The sequence below is a fragment of the Amblyomma mixtum genome, chromosome 3 (assembly GCF_055824585.1).
Source record: "Amblyomma mixtum isolate Tamu chromosome 3, ASM5582458v1, whole genome shotgun sequence".
Lineage (NCBI taxonomy): Eukaryota > Metazoa > Arthropoda > Arachnida > Ixodida > Ixodidae > Amblyomma > Amblyomma mixtum.
In genome coordinates this window covers 149,767,853-149,793,590 of record NC_143014.1, presented here as the reverse complement: position 1 = coordinate 149,793,590, position 25,738 = coordinate 149,767,853, and the positions used below count along the sequence as shown (strand labels likewise).

The 25,738-nt window shown below is 43.4% G+C and overlaps 1 protein-coding gene across 2 annotated transcripts in view; it reads right to left on the bottom strand.

The window, feature by feature from the left end:
- The window catches only part of Rgl (Ral guanine nucleotide dissociation stimulator-like), a 45,644-nt gene extending 20,240 nt beyond the window's left edge, over positions 1-25,404 (bottom strand). For both annotated transcript variants that reach the window (XM_089581512.1, XM_089581513.1), the window contains exons 1-7: positions 24,840-25,404; positions 16,825-16,929; positions 14,752-14,948; positions 9,491-9,556; positions 2,987-3,171; positions 2,029-2,180; positions 1,510-1,914 (exon numbers count right to left, since the gene is read on the bottom strand). In XM_089581512.1, coding sequence (XP_089437638.1) covers positions 1,510-1,914; positions 2,029-2,180; positions 2,987-3,171; positions 9,491-9,556; positions 14,752-14,948; positions 16,825-16,929; positions 24,840-24,863 — 1,134 coding nt within the window. In that variant the 5' untranslated portion in view covers positions 24,864-25,404. The remainder of the gene's footprint in view (positions 1-1,509; positions 1,915-2,028; positions 2,181-2,986; positions 3,172-9,490; positions 9,557-14,751; positions 14,949-16,824; positions 16,930-24,839) is intronic.
- Positions 25,405-25,738: the final 334 nt, after the last annotated feature.

The window sequence follows — 25,738 nt, the reverse complement described above, 5'->3', positions numbered from 1 at the left end:
TTATATGGTGCTGAGTCAGTCTAGTTTTGTTTATTTCAGCTGCAAAGACCATACACTATTTTGAAAAAAAAAAAGCAAGCCATAATATTTGCCTGCTTATCTTTTTCTGTAATATGGTTTCCTTACTGAACAGATTTTCGATATTCAATCCAATTTTTGAAGCCATTTTTTTCTTCGTATTCCTAATCGATTCATGTTAGAAAATTTCAATATTCGCACATCCCTAATAATTGGCTATATCAAACTATTCCGAAATATTAGACAAACACATGCAATTCTAACTTTATACACCGAACGCAGTTGTCCATAAAACGGATATATTGAACTGCCGAGCGCCAAGCTATGCACACACTGATGGCAGGCCAAGCTTTGCCTCAATAAATGTGACTGGTGGTGATGTGGCAAGTATGTGTGCCAAAATTCACGCTGTATCTCGCTCGTGCCAACAACCCCATGGAAGACACAGCAGGGTGAACAGTTGCTAGCCAGGCGGTCTGCACCCATCAGCGCATCTTGCACCCATCGATTGCGCCCCCAGAACCAGCAACAGCCTGTTGTAGCCTTCTAGCAGCCATCCTGTATTCGTGTAGACTGCCGCAGAGGTAGTGAAAACTGCGAAAACTTTCATTCTGGCGTCCGGTTTTTCATGTGACACGGCTGTAATATGGGGAACCCACCAAAGCTGACATCTGAACTGCCACCGCCATGTTCTACCAGTGCTGTGCAGGGAAGCCAATCTAGCAGACGCTTGGTGACTAGTTCTTTGCAGCCTCCAGAATCGCTTCAAACAGCATGGAAACTGTGCTAAAGTTGCCGTCCTTTTACAGAATAAATTGCGCTTCTCTTGCACATGTTATTGGCGAAATTTTTTATTTTGAATTTCGGCTACATTGAACTATTTTAGTTTTTTTCCTGTTTGCTTTATAACGAGGTCTGACTGTATTAAACTAATTATTAGACAAGCACAAGAATACAGACAACTTCAAAAGAAACTTGCCCCTTCACAAGACAGAAAAACAAACATGTTCAGAAATTTTGCACAGCACCTGTAGTAAAACACTTAGCTGCCTTATTTTTTGCCCGAGAGAATTTCTGCTTGCATAAAACTAGTTTAGTAAGGCTCTTGCAGTACTGCTAGAACAACGCACACAAGTTTTCTGTTTTTAACCACATTTTTTTTTGGTGTGCTCATGAACTAAACAATACCCCTGAAGTGCTCAGCATATCAGAATTCATCTTGAGAGTTCATTCTGAAACGAGTCCACTGTATAAGACTGCAAGCAAGCATGCATTGCATCTGATAGCCTTGTTGCAAGAAACTTGATTAAGCATTACTGTGCCAATTTAACCACGCTGCAAAAGCAAAGCGGAGTTACACATGTTGCCCTCTGGCAGCCACTAGCAGTAAAACAGCATTCCTATCCAACAGTCCAACTGTACAGCACATCAGACCCATCTCTATGGCTGTACTTGGGTAAATCTACAATAAGAGCTCTATGCACAGCCCACCTTGAGCATGAGCTCGCGACAAGAAAGTCTGTGATCTTCACTGGAAAATATGCGTGCCAACTCCAAGAAAGTCTGCAACCGGTCAGGGGGCACTCGTGCCCACACACTTGACAAGCGGTAGATGTCGTTGCTCTGCAGTGCTGCAATGACAGCCTTGAGAGAGGAAAAGTTTTTGAGCAGCCGCAGCTCCTGGGCCACACCAATCCACTTGGCGAGCAGGCGGACACGGTTGCCCTCGTCCCAGCGTTCCCAGAGCAGCGTTGAGGTGACACGGCGCGAGACCGCATTAAACTGCTGCACGGTAGCTGTGGCTGTATTGTGCACAGTGCCCGCCCAGTCCCGCGGACCCCGCTTGCGCCACATGGCGGACAGGCAGTGGTGTGGTACCAGGCGCCGAAAGAGGTCCTGCAACGAGAGAAGGCCTCAGCCACACTACAGAAGCCATCTAGCTGCAGATATGGAAACCGTAACAGAGATTTTGCAAACAAAAATACGGAGGGAAACATGAAATGAGCTTACTGCATCCATCCAGGTCAGCTGGCGGGCAATATTCTCTTCTGCCAGATCCTGCAGCCAAAGGGGGCCTCCTGCCATCTGAGCTCGAGCCTGGGCTCCCGGCCAACTGTTCCCAAACACCACACTCCATGGTTGTGGCTTGAAGAATGGTCCCTCTGGCAAATGCAAGAAAGGAGCATGCTCTCAGCTACGGCATTTAACTCACTGCAGTCAACAGATGAGCCGGTTCTGATATCCATCATGCTGGACCAATTAAACTGTAAGCATTGAAATAACCATTTTAGAGCTGTTCTCTTCACAGAACACCAGCATTCAAATATTTCAAACAAAGCATGAGGCCACTCAAAGGGCATAACAGAGCTTCCAAGAATATTTTATGCTTTTATGTTTTAGTCGTTCAGAATTCTCATATGTGTGCGTGATGGAAGGTGTGACGACAAACTGAGAGACCGATCTCCGAGAACAGTCCGACTGCTTAGCAGATAACTGTAGAAACTGCACATAACTGCCAAGTTAGGTGCACCGATGGAGTACAAGGTCAAACAGTTCATGCATGTTTAGTGGGGGGGGGGGGGGGGGGGGGGGGGGGGGGGGGCTGCAGATCAATTCATCCAATCACCTCCCCTTATACCTCAACAGATTGAATCAACAATATTCTCTACGATCATTTTGCCCCCATCCCTCCAAAATTCATCCTCTTACACCCCCCCCCCCCCCCCCCCCCCCCCCCAACAGACGTGGCCAAACCAAAGTCCAGTCCCCTCACCATCCTTACAATAGCTCTTAATTATGATAAACTCAGACTAGTGCTAACTTCCAAGTGAATTTGGTTGGAAGTTAATGCTTGTCTATCTTTTCTCATCTTCGTCTATCATTTTCTGCGTGCTTTGTGTCAAGAATGGATTACCAACGAGCCCAAATCCACACCTTATTAAGCTTCATATCAAAGCTCCACAGTCACCTTTCTCAGGGTCCCTTGCAAGAAACTGCTGCAGCCGCTGCCTAGCTCGCAGCTCCAGACTGGAACCAGGTTCCAGTTGAGCCTGAGTCAGGTCAAGAAGTTGGTGCAGCACCGAGAACTGGGGCGGCTCGTACAGATCCTCCGGATACATGTCCAACCACACCACCAGGGTCTGAACCAGTGCCCTGAATAGAAACAGGTACTGACAGTCCCTCCTCTCTGTATTCATCCACACCTTTACTTATCATTGCTTTCTGAATAAGCATGTTTTATTTAGAATACCTGAATAATGATTATTCAAATATAAATTCACTTTGATGAAAGTCAGCTGTAATTCCACTCTCACCGCGGTCAGTGGGGGCCCGTCCATCAACTTGAGGACAGTAACGTCACATTAGCAATGACATTGACATCTGGTAAATGCTTACACTACCACATCTTAACTGGCACTGAGCATCCAGTGCACACACGTTAAGAGTGCCCTACACAAGACCACTCATGTCTAACATGTTGCGCTGCCTTCCCGAAAATTGCACCTTCCCTCTCAGGAGAGCTGGCTCACCCTACCAATAGCATCTTCAAATACTCTTGATGCCACTTCTAACCAAGCCCATCCCAGATGCGCAAGGAGAGGAGTGGTAAAAGCATGGCTTGAATGTTTCGTTTCATTTATGAGGGTTTAACGTCCCAAAGTGACTGAGGCTATGAAGAACGCCGTAGTGAAGGGCTCCGGAAATTTCGACTGCCTGTGGTTCTTTAACGTGCATTGACATCGCACAGTACACGGACCTCTAGAATTTCACCTCCCTTAAAATTCGACCACTGTGGCCGGGAATGAACCTGCGTCTTTTGGGTCAGCAGCCGAGCGCCATAACCCCTGAGCCACTGCAGCGGTACGCATGACTTGAATGCTGCATTTGGCGTGGGAAATGAATTTTTCTCTCTTCACATGCCATTGTGCCAGGACGAAAGCCAATATGCCAGCTAATGAATCATCATGTTATGGAATATTGTAAGCGCCTGTGCCAAGTGCCTACTCCTGTAATGATGCCAATCGGGATTGACAGTATTCTGAAAAAAAAAAAATCATTTGTTCACGGAAGAACCAGAAGTAGACTTTGGAGAGCCTGAAAGGTGAGACTAAAAATCAAATAGACTACATATTGTGCACGCATCCAAGCATAGTGAAGGATATGGAGGTGTTTGGCAAGGTGGAGATATTGAATCAGCACAGACTTGAAGAGGAAACAAAGGAAACTAGTAAGGAAGAAGCATATCAATGAGTAAGTGGTAAGAGGGAAAGTAGAGGAATACAGGATCTTGCTGGAGAACAGATATTCCACTTTAATGGAGGATGATGATCTGTGAGGAGATTCAGGCATGTATTCAAGGGGAGGGGCCAAGAGGACCCGAGGGTGTCTGCAGGTGTCTGCACTGTACCTGTGCACTTGGGCTCCCTGAAATATGTTTTACAAGGAAATAAAAATACAGAGGGCTGGTTCAACCAAGAACAAAAGGACTTCTTTAAAAAGTCCTAGCATCCGACTGAAAACACCAGTTACTCAGTGAAAGCAGACTCCCGATTACAAAGGGTTGAATACTTGTGCAATGTAATGAAAAAAAAAAATTAACACACAACAACACACTCTTGTCATTTGAGATTGAAATAGCATACAGAGCATTATGAATGAAAAAAAAAAAAAACCTTCCCAGGACAGTTACGAGCATGCAACATGCGTTTGAGAGTTAACTGTCGTGTGAGAGTAAAGAATTTTTGTAGGTAGTGTTGTGGTGCAAACTGCTAGGCTCTTCTCCAATGCTCGATACATGCACTCCGACATGTGTTACCTTGTGCACCATGCCCGTTCTGCATAGTCTCGCAGACATTTTTATCAAACGTACACAGGCGTAGCAGCATCTTAACGTACTGTCAAGCTCGCCGAGTAAGCTGCTGCCCCTGGCACTCCCATCAGAACAAACATGCCATGCGATTACTGGCATGGAGCATCTTGGAGTGATGCAAAGGTCTGCGCTGCAGACTGCACTGACACTGATGGCGGGAAATTGAGGATCGAGCCAAGACGATTTAGTGGCGTAAGGGCATCTTCGGCCAAAGAGCACCACAGCACAAGCTCTTTTTTGTCTACACAAAGTTGGGTCAAAGACTTCTTCTGAGCACTGCCCCCTAGAGAAGTGGAGCAACGAGCCGAGGGGAAATGAAAAGGTGCCAATGGAAACTGGTCTGTGCCAATAGAAACTGGCGGGTGCCTGGTGACACTGGGGGTTAAACCCCATACCTTCTGAACACAAAGTGGATGCTCAAACCACTAGGCCACTGCTGCAGTAAGAGCTAAGAGTTAAGATGAGCGAAGGCTCTAAAAACATACTATTTTAAGAGATTTTCTACCAATGGGTGTGGATAGCTCAAGCAAGACACTCATGTGCGGGAGATCAGTGATGGTGAAGCGTGGCTGGCGCTTTGTCTTAATTGTCTTCTTTACAGTGCGTGCAGAGGATGGCGCCGCCATCGCCACGAAACGAGCTAACAAGGGCTTGTGCTCTGAATGAGCGCACACAAGAACAGATCTATGTAACATATGTTTGCACCTGACTGACTCACCCAGTGATCCCAGACACTGAGATTAGTTTGTAGGCATGTGTCAAATGAAGGAGAAAAAACAATGGCTGGCAGTTTAGCATTCCTAAGCATGAAATGTGCGAAAGCATGGTTTTTTGCAGGTGGACACCACCGCCATGTACCTCAAAGCGTGGCTTGTGAGTCCACTGACCCAAGGAGCCAGTTATGCACCTTTCCTTTCCTTAAAATCAGCGGAGTCTAATCATTCCACTGATTTTGAGAAAACGAAAGGCACATAACTGCTTCAGTTTGCAGGTGGGCGCCACCACCTACTCGCAGAGCGACTAATACCCCTGTCAGACGAGCAAGTTTAGTGTCATTTTCAACGAGTGACACTCGCCTGTAGTGTCATTCGCATCGTGTCACACGATGAACTTTAATGACACTCGCTGCTGAACGCACTCGGCAAGAAGTGAGTTTGGGGAACTCACTTCACTTTTCCCGAGGGGCGAAGTGTATAGCCTCGGTAGCAGCGTTTCCAAATTAGAATACAACGTCGGCAATAAAAATGGAGTTTTATTGAACGCAGCTAATTTTTTTTGCCCTATTGTTCATGTAAACTTATTTGCGTTGCCATTAAATATATATACTGCACACATTCCGACATTCTTGTTTTCAGCTGCAATAATTTTTTAGGCAGCCGCAGCGGTATGGCTATGGCGGCTAGCATGGCGACCGTAGCAACCATCTGCAACCGTTTCGCTTATTCTGATCGCTTGCTCGTCGATGGCTAACTGCAGTACTCGGTCTTCGGAAAGACGCTGCGCTGGAATGCACATGTATGTCACCACCACTTTTTGCCAATCAGATTGTGTCAGCTGCGCAGAAACGTTATCGCCGTGGGTCGCCATGAAGTACTGCTCCTGGCTTGTCTCGTCTTGCGAAGCCTTTTTTGTAATCGCCAATATTGCACAAAGCTCCTTGATAATCATAAAAAATTGCTTGCAGTTTGGAATCTACTGTACATTAACTGTACATTAAAGCTTTGAAGCGCGAAAAGTAAAATTTCTTGTGCGTTACTTGAAAAGCCATCGTCACCACCATCAATTCCGAATGACACTTTATTTTTCCGTGTAGCAGCACGCCCCGAAAGTGTCACTCGTTCTGGAGAAGTGCACTTCGTGAAAGTGTCACTAAACTTGCCCGTGTGACAGGGGTATAAGACGTCCACTGACCTAGGGAGCCAGTTACACTTGCTACTCAGAGGCTCCACACAGACGCACATCGCTGAAACCCAGGGAGTGCGGCTAGAAGTGCTTTCGCACCAAAAATCAGCATGGAGGTTTATATAACTATCATCACTACCACCGTAAGCTGCAACCACATGAAGCATCAAATGCAAATGAAAAACTCTTTCCTTGGTATTTGAGACATAGTCGAGTCCCACTACAATAAAATTCACGAGGCTCGTGAAAAACTTCGCTGAACTGGAAGCTTCGTTGTCGTGAAATCAGGCCAGAACATTGGCAGAATGGACTGGATAGTTCATGAACGTTTATTTTAAAAATCTGTGAGCTTTGGTATTTTGCAGTTTAGAAATCCGCAAATCTCGATAATGGATGTATTAACCTAATAAACGCACCTGCTACATTAGCTATCAAAACTTCTTTTTTCTACACACGTTATAAAAGCGCTCCTGCTTTCATCCTGCGAGAATCCGTACTAAGCCAGCACTGCCCGGAGGCATTTCAGTGTGGACTAGGCAGCTTGCGTTCCCGTCACTGCGCGTTTATATGCACTATGAAATCTATGCTTTAGACGACATTGCAGAAATGCGGTTGCTCTGATTCTTTGAAGACGTTTCACGAAGCATGGTACAAACATGCCGGTGGAGTGTCCTTCTGCTGAGACTTCGCCTAGAACTACGGACACACTGGCATTCATGCAGCAGTGCCTGTACTATACCGCGTGTTTATCTGTCTGGGCTGTAAAAAATTATACCGCGCAAACTACTGGCCTATTTGGGCTCAACCACCGAGCTCAAGGTAGCTTATGGTAGTCCATATTTTTCTATAATTTAACATCAGAACTTTTCTGGATTGTCCGCAGTGTGCAGAAAACTGCAGCCGACCGTAACAGAATTTTCTTTGCGGTAAGCGGAGCAGCCGATTTGATAGGCTATGCCATACACGAATGAGAGAAGCATGCAGAATAATTGTTTGATTGTTCGGTAGTATTCAGCTTTTAAAAATATGGTGCGTAGGTGCACTGTTCTCCGATTGCCAGCACTCTAAGCAAATGGGACAACACTAATCCTCCTGTCCTAAAAACAAATTAAATAATTATTTGCAACACCCTACATATTGTGAGGTGTGTCGAATATTTACTAGCAACACTGCTAACACAGCAATTTGTAGCACTAGTATGCAATATATGTGGTACATTAAGAACCTCATATCTTCTGCAAGCTGGTACAGGCATGCAAATGTCACAAGGCATTGCACACAGGTTATTTGAGGACAAGGGGCATACACCTGTCTTTCCACCCACTGCCCAAGGGGCCCATGACAACTCAAAAGCAGCCTACCCTTTGGGTATAAGGAAGGGAGGGAATGATTGCTTCCCTACGATTGGTCGATGGGGAATAAAGGCCCACTGCAGTGGAAGGCGTGCCCCTTTTTTACACCTCAGACTTCACTTGGTTGGTCACCAGGGTTCCTCCCTGTCCTACCTGAACTTGAGAGCTGTCATAAGAGTTTTGCAACTACTGATGATGAGAAGGTAAGCTTCCCTTCCGATTTCATTCAGAGGGAGAACACTTCACTTTATGCTCTCGTTTTGCACATTGCGCCAATAAATGCCTCCTCAAGGGGCCCTGTTTGTCAATTTCACATAAATTTTACATGGCTGCAACTGGCTGCACCACAGGTAGGACAATGTATAACAGCATAACAGGATTGACTAAGGGTAATGAGCACAGAAGCTTGTCTTCCAGGCTATGCCACTAGCACAGCGTCCCCTAAATACAAGTGTAGTAAAGCACATCTAAACAAGAAAATTGCAAATAAAGGACGACTACTGACTGAACAAATAGTCCTTTCTTATGCATCAGTTAAAAAGCAGTGCCCAACCAATGCATTAACTGCATGCCCGCATGCCCACAATTCCACTGGACTGCTCATAAGGGTTCAAATATATAATTTCTAATTTTACTAAATTACATTAAATTTATTGCAACCTCTCAAGAATGCACAATTTCCAAAATTTTATAAGTTTGCTGCTCTGCAAGCACTGACACTGGCAGGGACACTGGAATTGACACTGGGAGAGATTAACAAAAAAAAATAATATACCACACTGCCTGGTATAAGGGGGAGGAAGGCCCTGGTACATCTTCATAACTACTGCTTTGAGTTTCGCCCAGCAGAAGTAGTTTGTCTTTCTTTTATTCTTTTTCACTTGTGAAGCTAAGTCAAGAACAGTGGGGACATGTGTGCCAATCCGGCTGACCTGTGTCACTTCTGGCAAAGCAGCACATTTTTTCCACAGATGTGTGCAAACGTTAACTTTCGGGGCACCTGCGCACGCCCTGGAAGGCATGGTGGTAAAGTAGTTGTTTCCTTTCAAGACCTCTCAACCGCGTGTGACCTTGAAGGTCACCGGCCAACATCCGCAGCCAACACGGATGAACAGGAACATCAGCTCACAGGGATGAAAGCATTCTTCACTTGGCTTTTGAAAACAAAAACAAAACTGGCTGCTGTGAAATGCTTTTTGGTCAGAACACAACCTTGTAGCCAAGTCAACCTCATGAAATTGTGTAAATTGTCCACGCTAAAAACAGCTGCTGTTACAGATTCCGAGTTCTTCCACATCACTCAGGTGAAAGCTACTTTGCATCAAACAAACAAATGTGGTTCAATTACTGGTGATGCCGCTGAGATGTTGCGCTGAGGCCCTTTGCACCATCCCGATTCTTCAGCTCCCGAAACCTGCACAAAAGCAAGTTTTTGATTTTTATTACCCACAGAAGACTCAGATCCAGAAGACAAAATTTGATTTACTTACCGTCTGAATGACTATATGATTTGACTGATAAATTAATTTACCTTTTACATGAAAAAGCAACATTGTGGGCTACAAGGCATGCTATAATAAGGGAGTAATTACTCACTGACATCCGAGTGCAGCCATACGGCTACAAACGAAAGCTATACAGCTTTCTCAGGAACTTCGTAGTTAAAAAAAAATTCGTCCTGGTCCGGGGTTCGAACCCGATACCACCACTTCACAGAAGCAGCCGCTCTACCAACTGAGCCAACCGGGATGGCAAGCTAAAAATTTTGCCAACAACTGTTCCCACTTCGAGTTATTAATCAATTCGCTCTCGCCCTACCATAAGCTTGCAGTCCCGGTTAGCTCAGTTGGTAGAGCGACTGTTCCAGTGAAGCGGTGGTCCTGGGTTCGAACCCTGGACCAGGACGAATTTTTCTTTAACTACGAAGTTCCTGAGAAAGCTGTATAGCTTTCGTTTGTAGCCGTATGGCCGCACTCCGGTGGATGTCAATGAGTAATTACTCCCTTTTTACAAATCTACTCCACCTTGGGGGATTCACCTAAACATTTGGCCAAGGCATGCTATAGTAGAGAGGTGGTTTAACTCTTTCATTACCATGCCATTATGCATCGATCACCGGTGATCAAAGGATTCGAAGTGCGATTTCAGTGCTACCGGGGCTGCCGAGGACTTGTTGCAAAAAGCAGTGGGTGTTTAGACGCTACTTTCATTTCTTGCGTAGTTTTTATTTTAGCCCCAAAGCGGCAATTTTAGAAATGCCCTTGAATTTGAGGTTCTGGCATAGTGCGCTCGCGGGACGACATCAGCCGCAGGGATGGTGCGCACTAGGAAAAGTCGTGCTTCACGCGATTCTACTGCATATACAACAGATTTTTTCGATAAATCAGGCAGCAATGACTGAATGATATTACATCGGCCGATTTTGATTTCGACAAAGAAACTTTTTTCATGTAGTGTCAGAAAAAAAAATTGGTAGGTAAAAAAAAATAGTCATAGCTTCAAACTTTTAGTGGCTAATTTAAAAACAAATTTGGCACATTTTGTACGTTCCATGATGTTTGTAATATTTTTTCTGTATGAAAAATCTAGTCACCATTTTTTCCGAATTTTTAACTTTTTTTGTGTGTGTTTGCCAATTTTTTTTGAGCAATACCTACACCAAGTATTTGTGTTCAAATATATGTATTCAAAGAGCACATTCCATTCCTATCATTTTTATGAAAACTGCATTTTGTTACGCCTCACATATTTTGCAGGAAAAAATCATGTCTGAGGCCTATCAAAAACAGTCAATTTTCCCAAGGTAACGAACGAAAGAGTTAAAAACAGTGCTACCAGAGACGAGACAAAGATAACTAGGAAACACACTGCACAGTTTATGTCCTCTCATCTTCTGTTTCTCGTGTCTGGTAGCGCTGTTTTTACACAACCATGAACAACTTAGGCTGCCCGGCCTGCCATTCTTCTGTAGTAGAGAGCTCTGGATTAATTTCAATCACCTGGGGTTTTTGACATGAACCATAACACCAATACACAGGTGTTCTTGCATTTCACCTCCAAATTGTAGCCACCATGGGCGGAACTGAACCCACAAACTCATGACCAGCAGCCAAACGCATCAACCACTGAGTCACCATGGCAGATCATAGTGTAAGCTTAGTCCACGCTAGAAAAATCTGTTACTTGAACTGAAAGCCCAGTCCACCAGCCTTAATGTACACCTAGAATCCCAATACAGGTGTGTATCACAAGAATGATGGATACATTCCGATTCATTGAAGTGGTTGAACACACCTGAGTACATGCAAGTTTCGACACTTTGCATCCTGCAAAAATTGAGTTCCTGAGACTAAGAACTGAGTTAGATTTTATCCTGTTTAAATGAACAACCTGTGTAGTGAAAACAAAATATCAATAAACGGAACATGTCAACAAAAAGAATACATGATTCAACATAATGAAACAGTACTGAACAGTCCCCAAGCACTAAAAACATTTTGTACAAAAATAACCAGAGGCACACTTTGAGTAAGCAGCAATTATTTTTCCACACTAGCATCTGAGACTTGGCTACTGAGAAACAAAAATAAAAACCTTCAGTATTCTTTTAATTTTTGCTTTTGCTCAGTCAAGAATGGCGTGTACTTTCTGCAGCTCATGAGATAGCCTTCAGTGCATCTAATATTCTCTCCTTAGCAAAGAAAAAACTTGAACTGACTCCAATGATAGCACAATGAGCAATGGATAGAAAAAGATGTAACCTTAAAAAGAAAAAAAAACAGCAGCTTTTATTACAGAACGAATGTGCGCAAATTATACATTAGCAAAACTAAAATGAGGAAATAGGCTTGTGCAAGATGCACAGTGGGTATCAAGAGAAAGTTAACATAGCCATAAGCAGCAGGTAATCAGGCGAGGGGACGAGATAAGGAAATTAGTGGGGATAGGGTGGCTGTAGCTGGTGCAAAACTGGGGAGATTGATTGCCCTTCAAAGGGAAACCTTTATCTTGCAGTGGACTTGACTTTGGCTGATGATTATAATTATGACCCCTAGTTGACTGTGATTCCACGAAAAATAGTGGACTTAAGTATTTTTCGCGAAATTCTGTATTGACAGCCACATTCTCATTTCTTGACACAAATGTTGTTACAGACATCAGTAGGAATGGCAAAATGATGGGAAAACTACTAATTTACCTTATTTGCCCACATAGAACACGAGGAGAAGTTTAGGACCCCAGGAAAATTTTAGAAGTTACAATATAAATGAAATCCCAAACCATACAGGCAAACCATAGCCCCAAGAAGATCCACTACTGCTCATGTTTCTACCAGAAAAAAGACTCAAGCTTGCAAGCACACCTACACTTGCTCAAAAATTGCCAGCACTGGCTGCTGAGAAGCAAGTGTACCTGAAAACTGCTCAAGAACTGAAATCTAGTGGCAGATACCTTGCACCATTTCTTTCTAAGCAAGACAACAGGGTGAAAATTTTGATGTCCCGTTTTTCTGCGCTGGAATGGAAGGAGTGACGCCAGAACTCTCTTTCATTGCAGTCATTACAGATCATTATAGATAGATTATAGATAGTGCCACTCTTTGAAGATAACATGAAACATTACTTGATGCTGAGTTACAACAGCCACCTTCAATTTTTAGAAGATGGACCTCTGCAGCATGCAAAGTGTATGCTCAAAAATAAATCTGCATGCTCCTTTCATGTGTCTTATGGTTCCCATGGAATTTCGCCGATTTTTAATTCTGCATTCGTGAAATTTCACAGATACTTTATTCTGTATCCGCAGAATTTAGAATTTTCCACTGCAAAAAGTTAGGGGCCTTGATTATGATTAGGTCTAGAAAACTGCCTAAGAGGTCTGCAAAATTAATAATTTGACAGTGGAACAGATTCTTTTGTAGTGTCCGCACCTTCATTTTCTGATGCCCATTATGCAATGGCAACAAGCTTCATGATGTCTATCATCTGACGTGTTTGGTAAATGTATCTACAAAGGCATTTTGCTCATGTAGTTGACAACTGCTAGCTTTGTAAAGCCCAATCAATTTCGGTAAAGCTTTCAAGGCAGGTATGCTTTGAACGTCTGCACTGATGAATGTCTACGCAATTCTGCGTGCAAGTTTTTGTTGGCAAAATTTTGTGGATGGATATAAGTCCGGCTATAGCGCTGGCCCCAAAAACTGCTATCCAAGTGGGCCTCAGTCGCATATGGATTGGGAATCTCGAGTATATATCACTTGCAGTTACACGGTGACAAAAGCAGTGCACTCTCTGACAGAACACAAAGAACAAGAGGGAAAACACCACCAGCTCTGGTGGTGTCTTCCTTCTTGTTCTTTGTGTTCTGTCAAAGTGTGCGTTGCTTTTGTCATCATGAATCTACACCAACTTGCCCTATTGTCTGCTCTACTGCAGTTAATGATCCAGGCAGGCAAGAGTGGGCACTCCAGGAAGGGGAAGGGTGGGAGCATGGCACAGATATCATTCTCACTTCTTTGCCATTGAGAAAGATGAAAAGTCAAGAGATTGGTATGTGGTCAAAGGATGGGGGAACGCTATACAAGAAGTCGTCACAAATTGCAGTAACTTTGAAGACTGTGTTCCGTTTAAGGTATACTTGCGGCAGTTACACTCAATGTAGTCAACGATATGGCTTTTTTATTTTTGCTTCTCATCTGGATTGCTTCATGAAAATGAATTCCAGTTCTTTAAAGACAACAGTGGACTCTCAGTAATGTGAACTCAATTTGGGCTTGATTTATCCAGACTGGCGCTCTGGTCTCGTCAACATCAACTGTATTAAAAAGGCTCCCCCAAATTTGAATTGCATATATCAAACAAATTTGCAGTCCCCTTAAGAGTATGAATTATTGAGAGTTCAGTGTGAACACAACACTTTCAGCAAACCAGAACCATGTCATACAATCAGCAAATTCATAAAACCAGTTTCGTACACCGAGGAAAGTTAAGATTGCGGGAACAGGAGGACAAGGCTAAGAAGAAAAAAATAAGACACCACGAAACCACTAGCAGTCTGTGCCCATGGTGTCGTGTTCGTTTCTTTGACTCTTGTCCTCATTCTATTCGTAAAGTTCCAATTTTTCTCAAAACGAACCAATTACCCCGCAAGAATGTTCTACTAAAGTTGCAAAATGAAGTTTGAGCTACAGCCCAAATAATCCTTCATAACTGGGAACATTCAAACCTTTCCATGATGCCATTAAAAAAACGGAAACATTAGACGTACTTGAAACAAGGCATCAATGCATACTACAGGTAACGGATTTCATCAAGGTATACTTAGGCCTATAAGTCTGCATTCAACATAGAGAAGACTGACCTAGTGAGATTCAATGCCACTACTTAAACTTGAGCAGGTGATACCGAAGTGAAGCATGTTCCCATGTGTTACTGCGGTGGTTTAAGGCCAGAAACCTGCACATGAAACACCTGGGAAAATCTTCACTGAACATAGTGAAAAAAAATTTACTTGCGACTATGTTAGATATCCCAGAAGCAGTAAGCCATGCTGTTTTTTTGGGGACCCCAAAGCTCTACAAAGCAGAGGAAGTAAAGTATAATGACGCACCTGGCTTGGAATGCATCCAGCACTTGCTGGGGGCTAGCAAATGACCGGTATGTGGCCAGGAACACATTGACATTTGTTGGCTCCAGGCCCCCCTCATCATCGGCCAGGTTGGCCACGATGGCCTCCAGGGGCCCTGCCTTGATGACTCGCACCCGCACTGTCTCCCATTCCAAGTGGGACACCGAGTCCTCAGAGTCCTGGGTGGGAAATGTAATACTTCCTTGAAACAAGCTGCTCAGAGAACAACAGGAAATCCTTTTTAAGTGCATGGCCTTATTTTATGGGGCCACTATTTACCTGTTAGCTACATTCACTTCTGAAAACAAACATTCAGTGGCCGAAAACTGACCAAGGACAAGCTGTGGTGTGGTGCAAGCACTTCCAAAAATTTACTGCCAGCAGTGTCAAGGGAAGATTACTGATCACTTCATTTAAATGAACAATACCCTGTACTCGCTGTTTCATTTTGTTTCCATACAGCCACTCACTTTCTGTATTAGCTGCTATTAAAGTTCAAGGAAAATGTCACTGCTTTAAATTGACTACATTTCTGTAGCAGTCGCACTGGAAAGTAGCAGTGATGCCATACCATCAAGCTAACATTAAAGAGTGACTGAAATTTAGTTACTTCATTTTCCACATGCCTGGTTTAGTTCAAGCAATTTTATCACCGAAGTGAGAACTCATTAATCCTAGCTCGTAGCATGCTTCTAGAATAAGTTTGGTTAATAGGGGTTTAACGTCCCAAAGCGACTCAGGCTATGAGGGAAGCCGCAGTAAAGGGCTCCTGAAATTTCGACCACCTGGGGTTCTTTAACGTGCACTGATATTGCGCAGTAAACGGGCCTCTAGACTTTCACCTCCATCGAAATTCGACCACTGTGGCCGGGATCACCTCAGAAAAAGGAATACAAACTTTTCTTCCTATTTCTGAAGTGGCAACTTCAAAACCTTATAACTCAACTTCTATGATAGGCAGGATGGTAATTTTGCTCTTAATGCATTCCTTGATGTCAAGAGAGGTCAATAACATTCATTTTAGCAAGTTCCCTGCAGCAAAATTTCTTAAAAACTCTAGACAGAAAACCTGCATAACATATTACACAAGTGCACAAGGACTTGATTCGCATTAAATTAAATGACATATTTAGAATCAGCACACAAAAAGTAAGTGTTCTCTAATTATGAAATACCACAGATGCGGTTAACGTTAACGGACGTGCCATGCTAAAGCTTTTTAAAATGTTACCCTACGGCTAGAAACACAATCTCGCAACAACCGGATAGGATGCGACAGAGTTGTGGCTCAAAGTGCGTAGTCATGTTGTCAAAAGTTTCCAGTCATATTGTCGAAAGTTTCGATTTCAGCGTCGCATATGTATTGGCTTTGCGCGTGTCGTGCATTGTTTTTGCTCAACACATGACTCAACATGATGCTGCGCGCGATGCGATGAAGCTACAATGCAAAACTGAAGTTGCGTGCCGCTGAATACGCGCTAGAGAATGGGAACCACACAGCAGGTAGACAGTTCGACGTTGAGTGAAAAAATTATCCAGGACTATCCACCTTTTTCTGATAGGGCAGTGCGCTGTTTCCTTACTTCAGCCGAGCAAGGAAGTGGAAGCTAGGGCCGTCACTGTTTGTGAATGTTTTTGCCATGCGCACTTCCAGCGTGCCCTCCACACCACAGGATGACCACCAGTGTAAACCACTGCATCTGGCAGGCCTATTTCGCTTCTCTGTTTTCACTACAAAGGGTGACAACGGGCCCGGCTAGCATGATATGCAGTATGCATATACGGTTGCGAAGGATAACATGCGGCGCTCAAGAATTTTGTCCTTAAGTAAATACGGAGTTTTGGTGCAGGCCTGGTGCAGATACTCTTATTTTGTCATAATGTAGCAGCATGTAGCACGCTTTGCCTTTTGGTACAGTTTGGCGTAGCAATCACATCACTACCAAGCTGACAGGAGACATTCTTGAAACTACAAGAAAATAGGCTAGCAAAACAGACGCCCCATATCTGCCAATGAAATCTGAAAGCACACTGAAAGCACACCAAAGCACTTACATGTCGACTGAGCGAGCTGCTTGGGTGGTACCGTACTTTCTTGAGGTAAACTGTGTACACTGCTCCATCACTCTTCTCCTCACCCCAAAGACGCCAGGAAGGTTGCTGTGCAAAATAAATCAAAGCACATAAAGAATATGAATTTGCAAGAAATAGTTATGCATGAAAGAAACCTGTAGAGAACATTAGCCGCACCGTGCATATCAGCGTACCACCTTGGTGGAAACTGCACAAAATTCAGCCAATTTCAAGACACGCTCAGATGTACAGGTGCCCACAAAAAGTTTCCAGGCCACCAAATTCACGAAAAGCTCAATTTGCTCACTGCCCAGAGGCGTGGCCAGGCATTGATGGCTGAACTGTGCAGGTCACACAAAGAACTGCACAGAACACCGTTCAGTTTGTGGCTGCATGTACAGAGTGCCAAGCAAATAAACTTTTGTAATTTTCATGTCCCAAAAGCTTTTGGGCACCATTACAATTCTACATACAATGTGTATCAGTGTTTGCATGGACTGTCACTAACGACTAATCTCCACAATCTTACTAAGCATTATAAAAGGCTTGTTGGTTCTAACCCAGCCACAATTTTCCTTTCTTGCATTGCGGGTTATATCAGACACAACTTGAGAAATCAGACATAAGAGGCTCAAAACCTCCAACTTGCTCCAGTACCATATTAGATGAAAATATATGAGGGGCAGCAGAGGATGCAAACATCAGCCCTATGCACTAAAGTTCCAACCCATATAATTCTTCGCTGCAAAGTTTTTTAAAAACCATGGCTCAGAACCAACTAGTTCTCTCTTAACACCTTAAAGAATTTCCATTTTGAATGCACAGGGCTCACAAGCTCCTATTTACTCTGCTGCCTCTAATTATGTTCTCATCAGACATATAGCTGAAACAAGGCACAGGTTTGCACCTGTTGCCATCTGTGCCCGTCTAGTCCTGGCATCTGCAACTGCTGGGTGGTGCGAAATGCTTATGCCATTCAGAGCATTTAGTAAGTCTGGGTAAGGGTGTAGGACGTCTGTTACATTTATGTCGTTACACTCACATTGGTACCACAGTTAAGCTTTAGTGAATGCCTTTTGCTGAGAGTGTTGGAGAATAGCTAGATGAGGTAACCAGTCATGAGGTGCGAAGGCTGATGTGGAGCCAACCAGTGCTAAGCTGCTTTGCCTTGATGCTGATGGCCCACACATTTGAATTTTGGGGTCTATAGCATCCTCTGCAGTGCGTTTGCAGCTAGTGTTCAAAGTTCATCCTCTATTCCACCTGCCGCCAATTTGCAGGCTTTGGCCTTCCACTTACGTGCACTGTCCCTAAGTGCAATGCTCCCTCTCACCCCAGCCTGTTTCCCTCATTCTGCCTGCCACACTGGATGCCTGCCTTACCTAACAACAGGCCATCTATCACTGACATGAGAGGTGCAGCAAGGGGGAGGGCGAAAGGGACAGCGTGCGGACATCGCCACCAACTACCACATGATTTCACCAAATAAGCCATATACAGAAGCTGCTGTAAAATGATAGATCTTACTACGGACTACAATGCCAGAAAGCCCTTCCAAAACACTCTATAGCTTGCATGAGCTCCATTTGTAAAGATAAGCTTTGAGCAGATGAAGTGCAAAACTTGTCTCACATCAACACGTGTTGGACCCAGCAAAACTGAGGCAAAAGTATCCAACTTACAACTGGTTTAACTATTACAAGGCTCAAAGTAAAGGTCCATGCAGATGAATGACCAGCAACTGCAAAGTACAGAGTAGATTTGTGGTGGTTGCATTCATAAGTTGCCTACCACAGCCCATTTCCAACACCAAAATATCCTAGCAGCAGAAGCGGATTTTGCTATTTACTTGCTTAGGCTAGCGCTTACCATGGATCTGACTAAGGAGAATAACTGTCAGTCCAGGACCAAGCATGCCTTCTCACAAACTCCAACACTGAGCCTTAATGTGGTTGAGGTACATGCTTACACTAACAATGGCAATACATGATGTTTATCTCACTTTAGTATATGCAAGTGCAGCAACAATTGCCACCATTTTACGAAAGAAAAACATGAATTATTGAATATTATTTTAAAAAGCTGGCACAAAACTTGCACAGTGAATCACAATCATCATCAGCCTGACTATGCCCACTGCAGGGTAAAGGCCTCTCCCATGTCTCTCCAATTAACCCTGTCCTTCAAATAAATTCAAACAGTTTTGGTAATGCATTAGTGAAGCTCTTTGCACTGTTTATATGATCTTAGTTAAGCAGTGTTAATGAGCTATTCAGGTACTAGAGTTAGATGCAAACAAATGAGTACTTTTATAAAGCACACAATTAGCCCATACCATTTTAAAGCTGTAGTAAAAGGATAAAACAAGGTTAAACCTTCAGGTGACTGCTGGTGGGCAAGCATGTAAGCAATGCGATACATTAAGTACATTAGTACTGTTGCACTGACCGCATATGCAAGTAGGCACAATGCTGAGCGTTCAGCCTTTCTACACTTTCTTTGAAACCCTAAAAATAACAAACCTAGCACAGCAAAGGATATGGAGGAACTGACAAACTGCAGTAAAGTACATTTCTTTAAATGTACTACAAATTCAATTCAATGCCAAATTTTGCCACCTTAAAAGCTTAGGGTTAAAATATGCTACCTTATTGGCACTTATTGGCCATGAAGAACGTTATGATGAGTATTCAGTATTTTGAGCACATGGCATTCAACAAACCAATTGTGGCTGCTGCAGCCAGACACTGAACCTGCAACTTGGTGCTGAGCAGCAGAAAACATCATCCACTAAGCCACAGCAGCCCAGCTTCTTAAAAGGCTCCTTAATTAACTGATAACTCAATATAATCACAGATGCATCTTGAAAAAAAAAAAAAAGACTGCTTCCAAGCTGGCTATTTGTGCAGCTGTGCACTGAAAAACTATAAACTTGACAAACGCCAGCTTGTGATTAATTTATTGGACAATTTATGCGTACATGTTTAAAAAGGACCAATATTTCACATCATTACTTGCAAATATGCAGAATGAGAAGATGGAACTCTCTTTTACTCTCAAGAGAAAAAGCTCACTCGGTAGCAGTGGCATGAACTTGACCCATGCAATTGAAGCACAGTGGACATAGTGATGTTAATGGGAAGTGAGTAAGGCATTGTGACGTAACACGGCATGCGAGATAGGAAAACGTGCAAGCAGCTTCCTGTTCTCTTTACCCGATAACTTGACACTCAAGCAAGGACCTGCCCAGCAAGCTGATAATGCTAGGCAAGATAAGGGATAAATTGCCCATTCTGCACCGGCAACAAATTGTGATCTACCTTCCAGCAAAAATGCGGCTCTAGCAAGTACACTTTTAGACCTTGGCACTTTGGTATTCACAGTTTATAAACGCCAAAAGAGACGGTGGCTAAGCGTGCACACTTAAACATATAGAACAGCCATTTAGTCTTTCTTTGATAACTTCAGCAGCAGGTCTTTATCACTGCATTTCCTAAGCATGCTGCTAGCAAACTAATATATTGACTGCACATTACATGAATGCAGAAAAATCACCCATACTTCCCCACAACCATGCATCCATACATTGATGCATGGGTATAAATGCATCCAGAACCATGCACCCAGAGCTTTAAAAGGCCTTCCTCATTTGGGCCTCACAGCTTCAATTGACTGGTTAAAAATTTATTGCAGTTTAAACCTTCACTGGTCAACCAGGAGGGTTAATCAACCAAACAGCCAGCCCTAGGTACATGTAATGCTTGGTCAAAGTTACCTGTTTGGGCACATCATCATTAGCATTTGTGCACTGCTTTTAAAATGTATTTGGAAGGCAAAATGTACTGCGTACATATATGAATATGCAATATGAAAAGCAAAAACTGCTTAATGACCAGATAGTACTGACCAGGACAGATAGTTACTGCTTAGAAGAAATAGTTAATGTCCAGGAACTATCTTCTCATTAAAGGTTCTAACAAAATCATTTACAGAATAACATTTACACAATCATTTGTGCAAACCACAGTACAGATCATACTTGCAAACAACAAAGCAGCACTAAAAAAAAAGAAAGAAAATGAAACAAATAAAGACCAGACAAGAAAAAGACCTTGAGAGTGGAGCATACGATGCATGGCTTTAACGACATTTTCTGGGGAAGAGTTAATGAAACTGCATTGTTTGCAGACATGAATAAACCTTTGGAAAGATACTTTTTAACCAACACACATATGTAACAACTTGCATCATTCAAAAACTAGCATGAACTAACAGCTGAATCTATGTGCAAAGAGTGCATACTAGTCTTCACACACAGACAGGAGAGTTCCTGCTGAAGGCAACACTTTCAGAGACACCTTTGCCAAAACTACGGCTCTGCGGCCCAGCGGCTCAAATGCCTAGAAAAGGCAACTGCACTAGCTATGATATGTTGCCTTAATGGTCTCGGCAGCTGTGCTACAGGGAACGTGTTCATGACAGTTGATAGAGAGCCCTCCCAATTTTGTATGTTGAAAGCCACTGCTTATAGTGGCCTGTTTAGGAAAGTAGTTAAGGAGCCATTAAGGGGAGCTACATGCTCTTCATAACAGTCCATGCATCGAAGTAGACATTAGGCTTTTTTGTTTTCATTAACTACATGTACCTGATTAAGTTACTAATACTCTGTGCATGGACAAGGATTAGCATGATAGATTGTTTTTGGTTTTACCTAAAACCACATGGGGAAATTTTTTGTACTTTGTCGGACTGCCAAAATATACCTTCAACTAGTTTTAGGAGCATGCTAAAGTGTCCTTTGCTTATGTGGAAGTGCAATGAGCTAAGAGAGCAGGTAAATTAAATGCGTGATGCTATAAAAAAAACACTCCAAAACAAAACAGGCATTTTGCGTGTGATAGTGAGATAGAAGAGAAATGGCACGTAAGAATATCTAGGCGTGCAAGTGTTCAAGTTGTCTAATGAGCTTCAGTCGAGCTGTATGTCTACACCCATTACACAGAACTAAGCACCGAAAGAAAGAACTTCAGCGAGCTCAGTCTAATATGATTAATTTATCAGAATTTATGCTGGTACAAGAAAACAATCTAAATACGTATTGCCAACAACTATTGTACTACAGAGCAACAATTCTGGTATAGCACAAAACCAAAGGAGCATGTGCACACATAAAAAACAAGTGCCCTCAAGAGACTCAAGAAAGTTCATCTGCTTTCAGGCTTTCAGCACAGAGTAAAAAGTAATGACTGCCAGTTTCTACACCACAGGAGTTTAAGCATACATAAGCATTTTCTGTCAGTTTTTAGAATTTTACACACCACATTCCCATTGCTGCTCTGATGTGCACCAGCTGCATCGAGATGGCACTCTTCAGCTGCACAAAGTTCTTGAGCTTTCAACATGTCTTTCTACACACTCTCATGACCATCATTCTAGTGATGGGCGCCAGCAAACACCTGTACTTTTATTTTATTTGTTTATTTTTTTCGAACGCCCTCAATTACCATTCCAAAGAACAAACCATGGCCTCTCAGAAACTTCACTGATGAGACTATGGAGGCCTGCAGCCCCATGGGTAGTGCTGAAGAAACCATTTACCTACTTAAAGGAGTACAGACACCAAATTTTGGTAGTGTGTTCTTCCTTTATAATTATGCACCTGAAATTTCCCTGGGCTCAATAAATAACTTGCAACTGAATCTTTTTTCTCTTGTTACAGTTTGTTTCAACAGCTGAACAGTGGCTATGATGTCAAACGTTACTTCAGGTCCAATGAGGCATACAAAAACAGCAGTATTATAGCTGCTCCTTTATTCACTTGTTCTGGCTCCTGGAGCAGGCTGGAATAATAAGGGTTGCAGCAGATTAAAACAATAAAGCACAAATTATACCACAGGTTTCATATGTCTCACATACCCTGAATTGAACTTATAGCCACTCTTTGGCTGTTGAAACTAAAACATGAGAGAAGAAATTAAATTATTTACCAGGCGTAGGTGAACTCCATGAAGGAACTCTGGAATACTAATGTCTTGAGCACGATTTCAAAGAGCCACCATTCCTATACAAAAATTCGGTGTCTATGCTCCTCTTTCAAGTCAAAGGTTAAGCAGGCAGGCCTGGCAATCACATTTTGCCAAAATGGAACATAACGTAGCGTCTTCAGCCATTGAGCAGTTTCAAGAAATGCATAAATTGTGTTATTTCAGTAACCAGTGGAGTAAAGACAGTTGTGCGGTACAACTAGCAAAAAATTCAGGTTTAAAAACAAATGGTGGCTTCTGCTCTTGGTCTAAACCAAGGATAATTTTCCAATCTGACTTCAGACTCTATGTATGGTCCTCTTAGAGTGCAAAATAAAACCTGAGAGGACGGATACATTATGCTGCCCAATTAAATTCACACATTCACCAAATGAAAAAGTATGACTGCAGAAGGCCAGCTAGAAAATGGTGAACTTCTGAAAACAGGAGGGAAAGAAAGCCCATCTTACGAAAAATTATGCAAAAGATAAAGCGCTCTAGGTTGGCCCCACGAATGCTAAGCATTAATACATATTCCATAGTAAACTCGGGCTCTGTTATCGGTTCAAATACTTGAAGGCATGTGCATCATCTGGCAGTGCTGATCAAGCAACAGCACACATTATGATGAAATCAAAGTGAGACATGCTCAGTCAAGCTCGGCATATCCCACAGCACTGATGAGGCTACGCACATGTCCTATGCAACCATGAGATCATATGAGCAGGTATGCTAAATGTGTATGCTACTAGTTCACTAACGTAGGTTTTAGCTACAGCAGCACCTACACATTGAGCAGTAAACTTTACAGCGCCGTTTCAGCTGTCACTTTATACTCCGGGACACATGGACATTCTCTATGCAATTCCACACAAACCAAGAAGTCTCATTCTCCTGAAGCATGTGCTTTAGAGGTCATGAGTGCATATACTAACACAGGTAGCTACCGAATATCAAATATATTATCGTGAGGTGCTCAACAGGCCATATGTGCTCAAAAATTTTGTTTAACGAATGAATGTTTTTTGGGGGTAAACTTGCACAGGCTAGATTACTAGCCAAGGTTAAATAAATGAAAAACGGGCTAGGTGTCGCGTTATATCTCGTTTTACTACCTGCATGCCTACGCGAACTCTTGAAAGCTGACACCACCAGAGTATGGGGGCGGAGACGAGCGAAAAGAATGCATTTTGCTTCATTTAAGCTAAACAAGACTGAACCGACAACAAACAGCTACTTACAAAATTCCAATCTTTTTTCCTTTTCCTTGACTAAACGGGCAAGAAATCACAGAAACGAGCAAGCGGCATCCGTTAAGAAGAAACAAGCCCTCTGATCTTGATCGTGCGCAGCACATCGTGCTTGTCATACTTATGCACCCGAAGCTGATAAAGTTCGCCATAGCCATATCAGAAGTGAGCAGCACCGGAACAAACTTCAGGCACATCAGTTACAGTTGCTGCGGTTGTGCGTGAGTGAAAGTAATGTGGCATTCTATGCATTCGCATTTAGTAAACAAGACCTGGAGCTCAACGATTAACGGTCCGGTACCAGCGAAGAACACATCAACAGGTGGTGGGCGGCGACGCGGAAACCACCCCCGCGGTTCAGACCCATGATCTCCCCGTCAACCATCTAGGCGTCTGCACATGGGATGCAGCAAAAATAAACAATGTTTTTTAGCAACGAGCACAATTTTCAATAACAAAAAAGCATGATGAATATCTAAACAGCTCTGTTGGAGTTTAGTTTTCCAGCAAAATTTTCAGCAGGGTGTGCGAACAGTACGTCGTTATGCGCTGAGACACTGCAAAGGCGCTGCATTAAGAATGGTCATGTTCATCAACCTCTTCGCGAAAAAAAAAAAGAACAAAACTTCGAAGCCACCAGCTGCATGCCACACGGAAGACCACCAAAGTACAGCCAAAGTAGCATTTAAGCTTTCGGCGCCTGTAAGAGCAACTTGTTGCTTACCTGTCCATCAATGATGGGGTTCATAACTTCAGCCCGCGCAGCACATGTCGAGGCGCAAGGCTGACATTCATAACAGGGGCACCTTATACCTTTTCCCAGCACGTAGCACCGCCGACACCATGTCACCGCCGACGCGACGCCACCCGCACGGCAACGAAAGCAAAGAACGCGTCACACACAAACTCTACTTAGGCTTCGAGACCGACCTGCTAATGGGGACCTCACGCAGCGTTGTTCGTTGCAGACGATGTTATGCAGTCGCACGCAACACTGGTCGCACATCTACCACATACTAGACAAACTAAAGGAACCGCTCCTTCAGCGCCTAATACCACTATGCATTTCATCGCAAACTTCAACTCAGCCTCGGTTCACGGAAAACTGCGTGACCGACATTGATTACGATGTAGACTAACGGTAGCGGACCAATGCGAGGACGAAACGGTGGCAGTTGGGGTGCGTGATGCCGTGCGTGCAGTTCAGCGGTTCAGCGTGTTCGGTCGACCGGCAGCGTCGGTATGAAAATCGGAGAGATCTTTCTCACGCGGCTGCTTCCGCTCTCACGTGCCGCCATCTCGCGGATGCGCAAGATGACGATCACCTCGGGGCGCTCGCTATCTGTTGCTATTTTTGGGCTGGGGAAAAGAATGCTTCTAAGAGGCTTGTTTTGGATGCATGCGTGGTTTTTAAGAAACTACAGACTGTTTGAAACTAATTCCGATCACGACATACCAGCAGGAAAAAATATATGTACAGCTTAATACTGAAGAAATTCAGTCGTTAGAACCAGCTGCAAACGGCGCAAGCAATTGTTTCCGATACGTTAACCTCACCCTCGCTCTTACCTTTCATTACCTGCCACTACACCCAAGTATATTCAACATCTGAGTCAAAGCTTC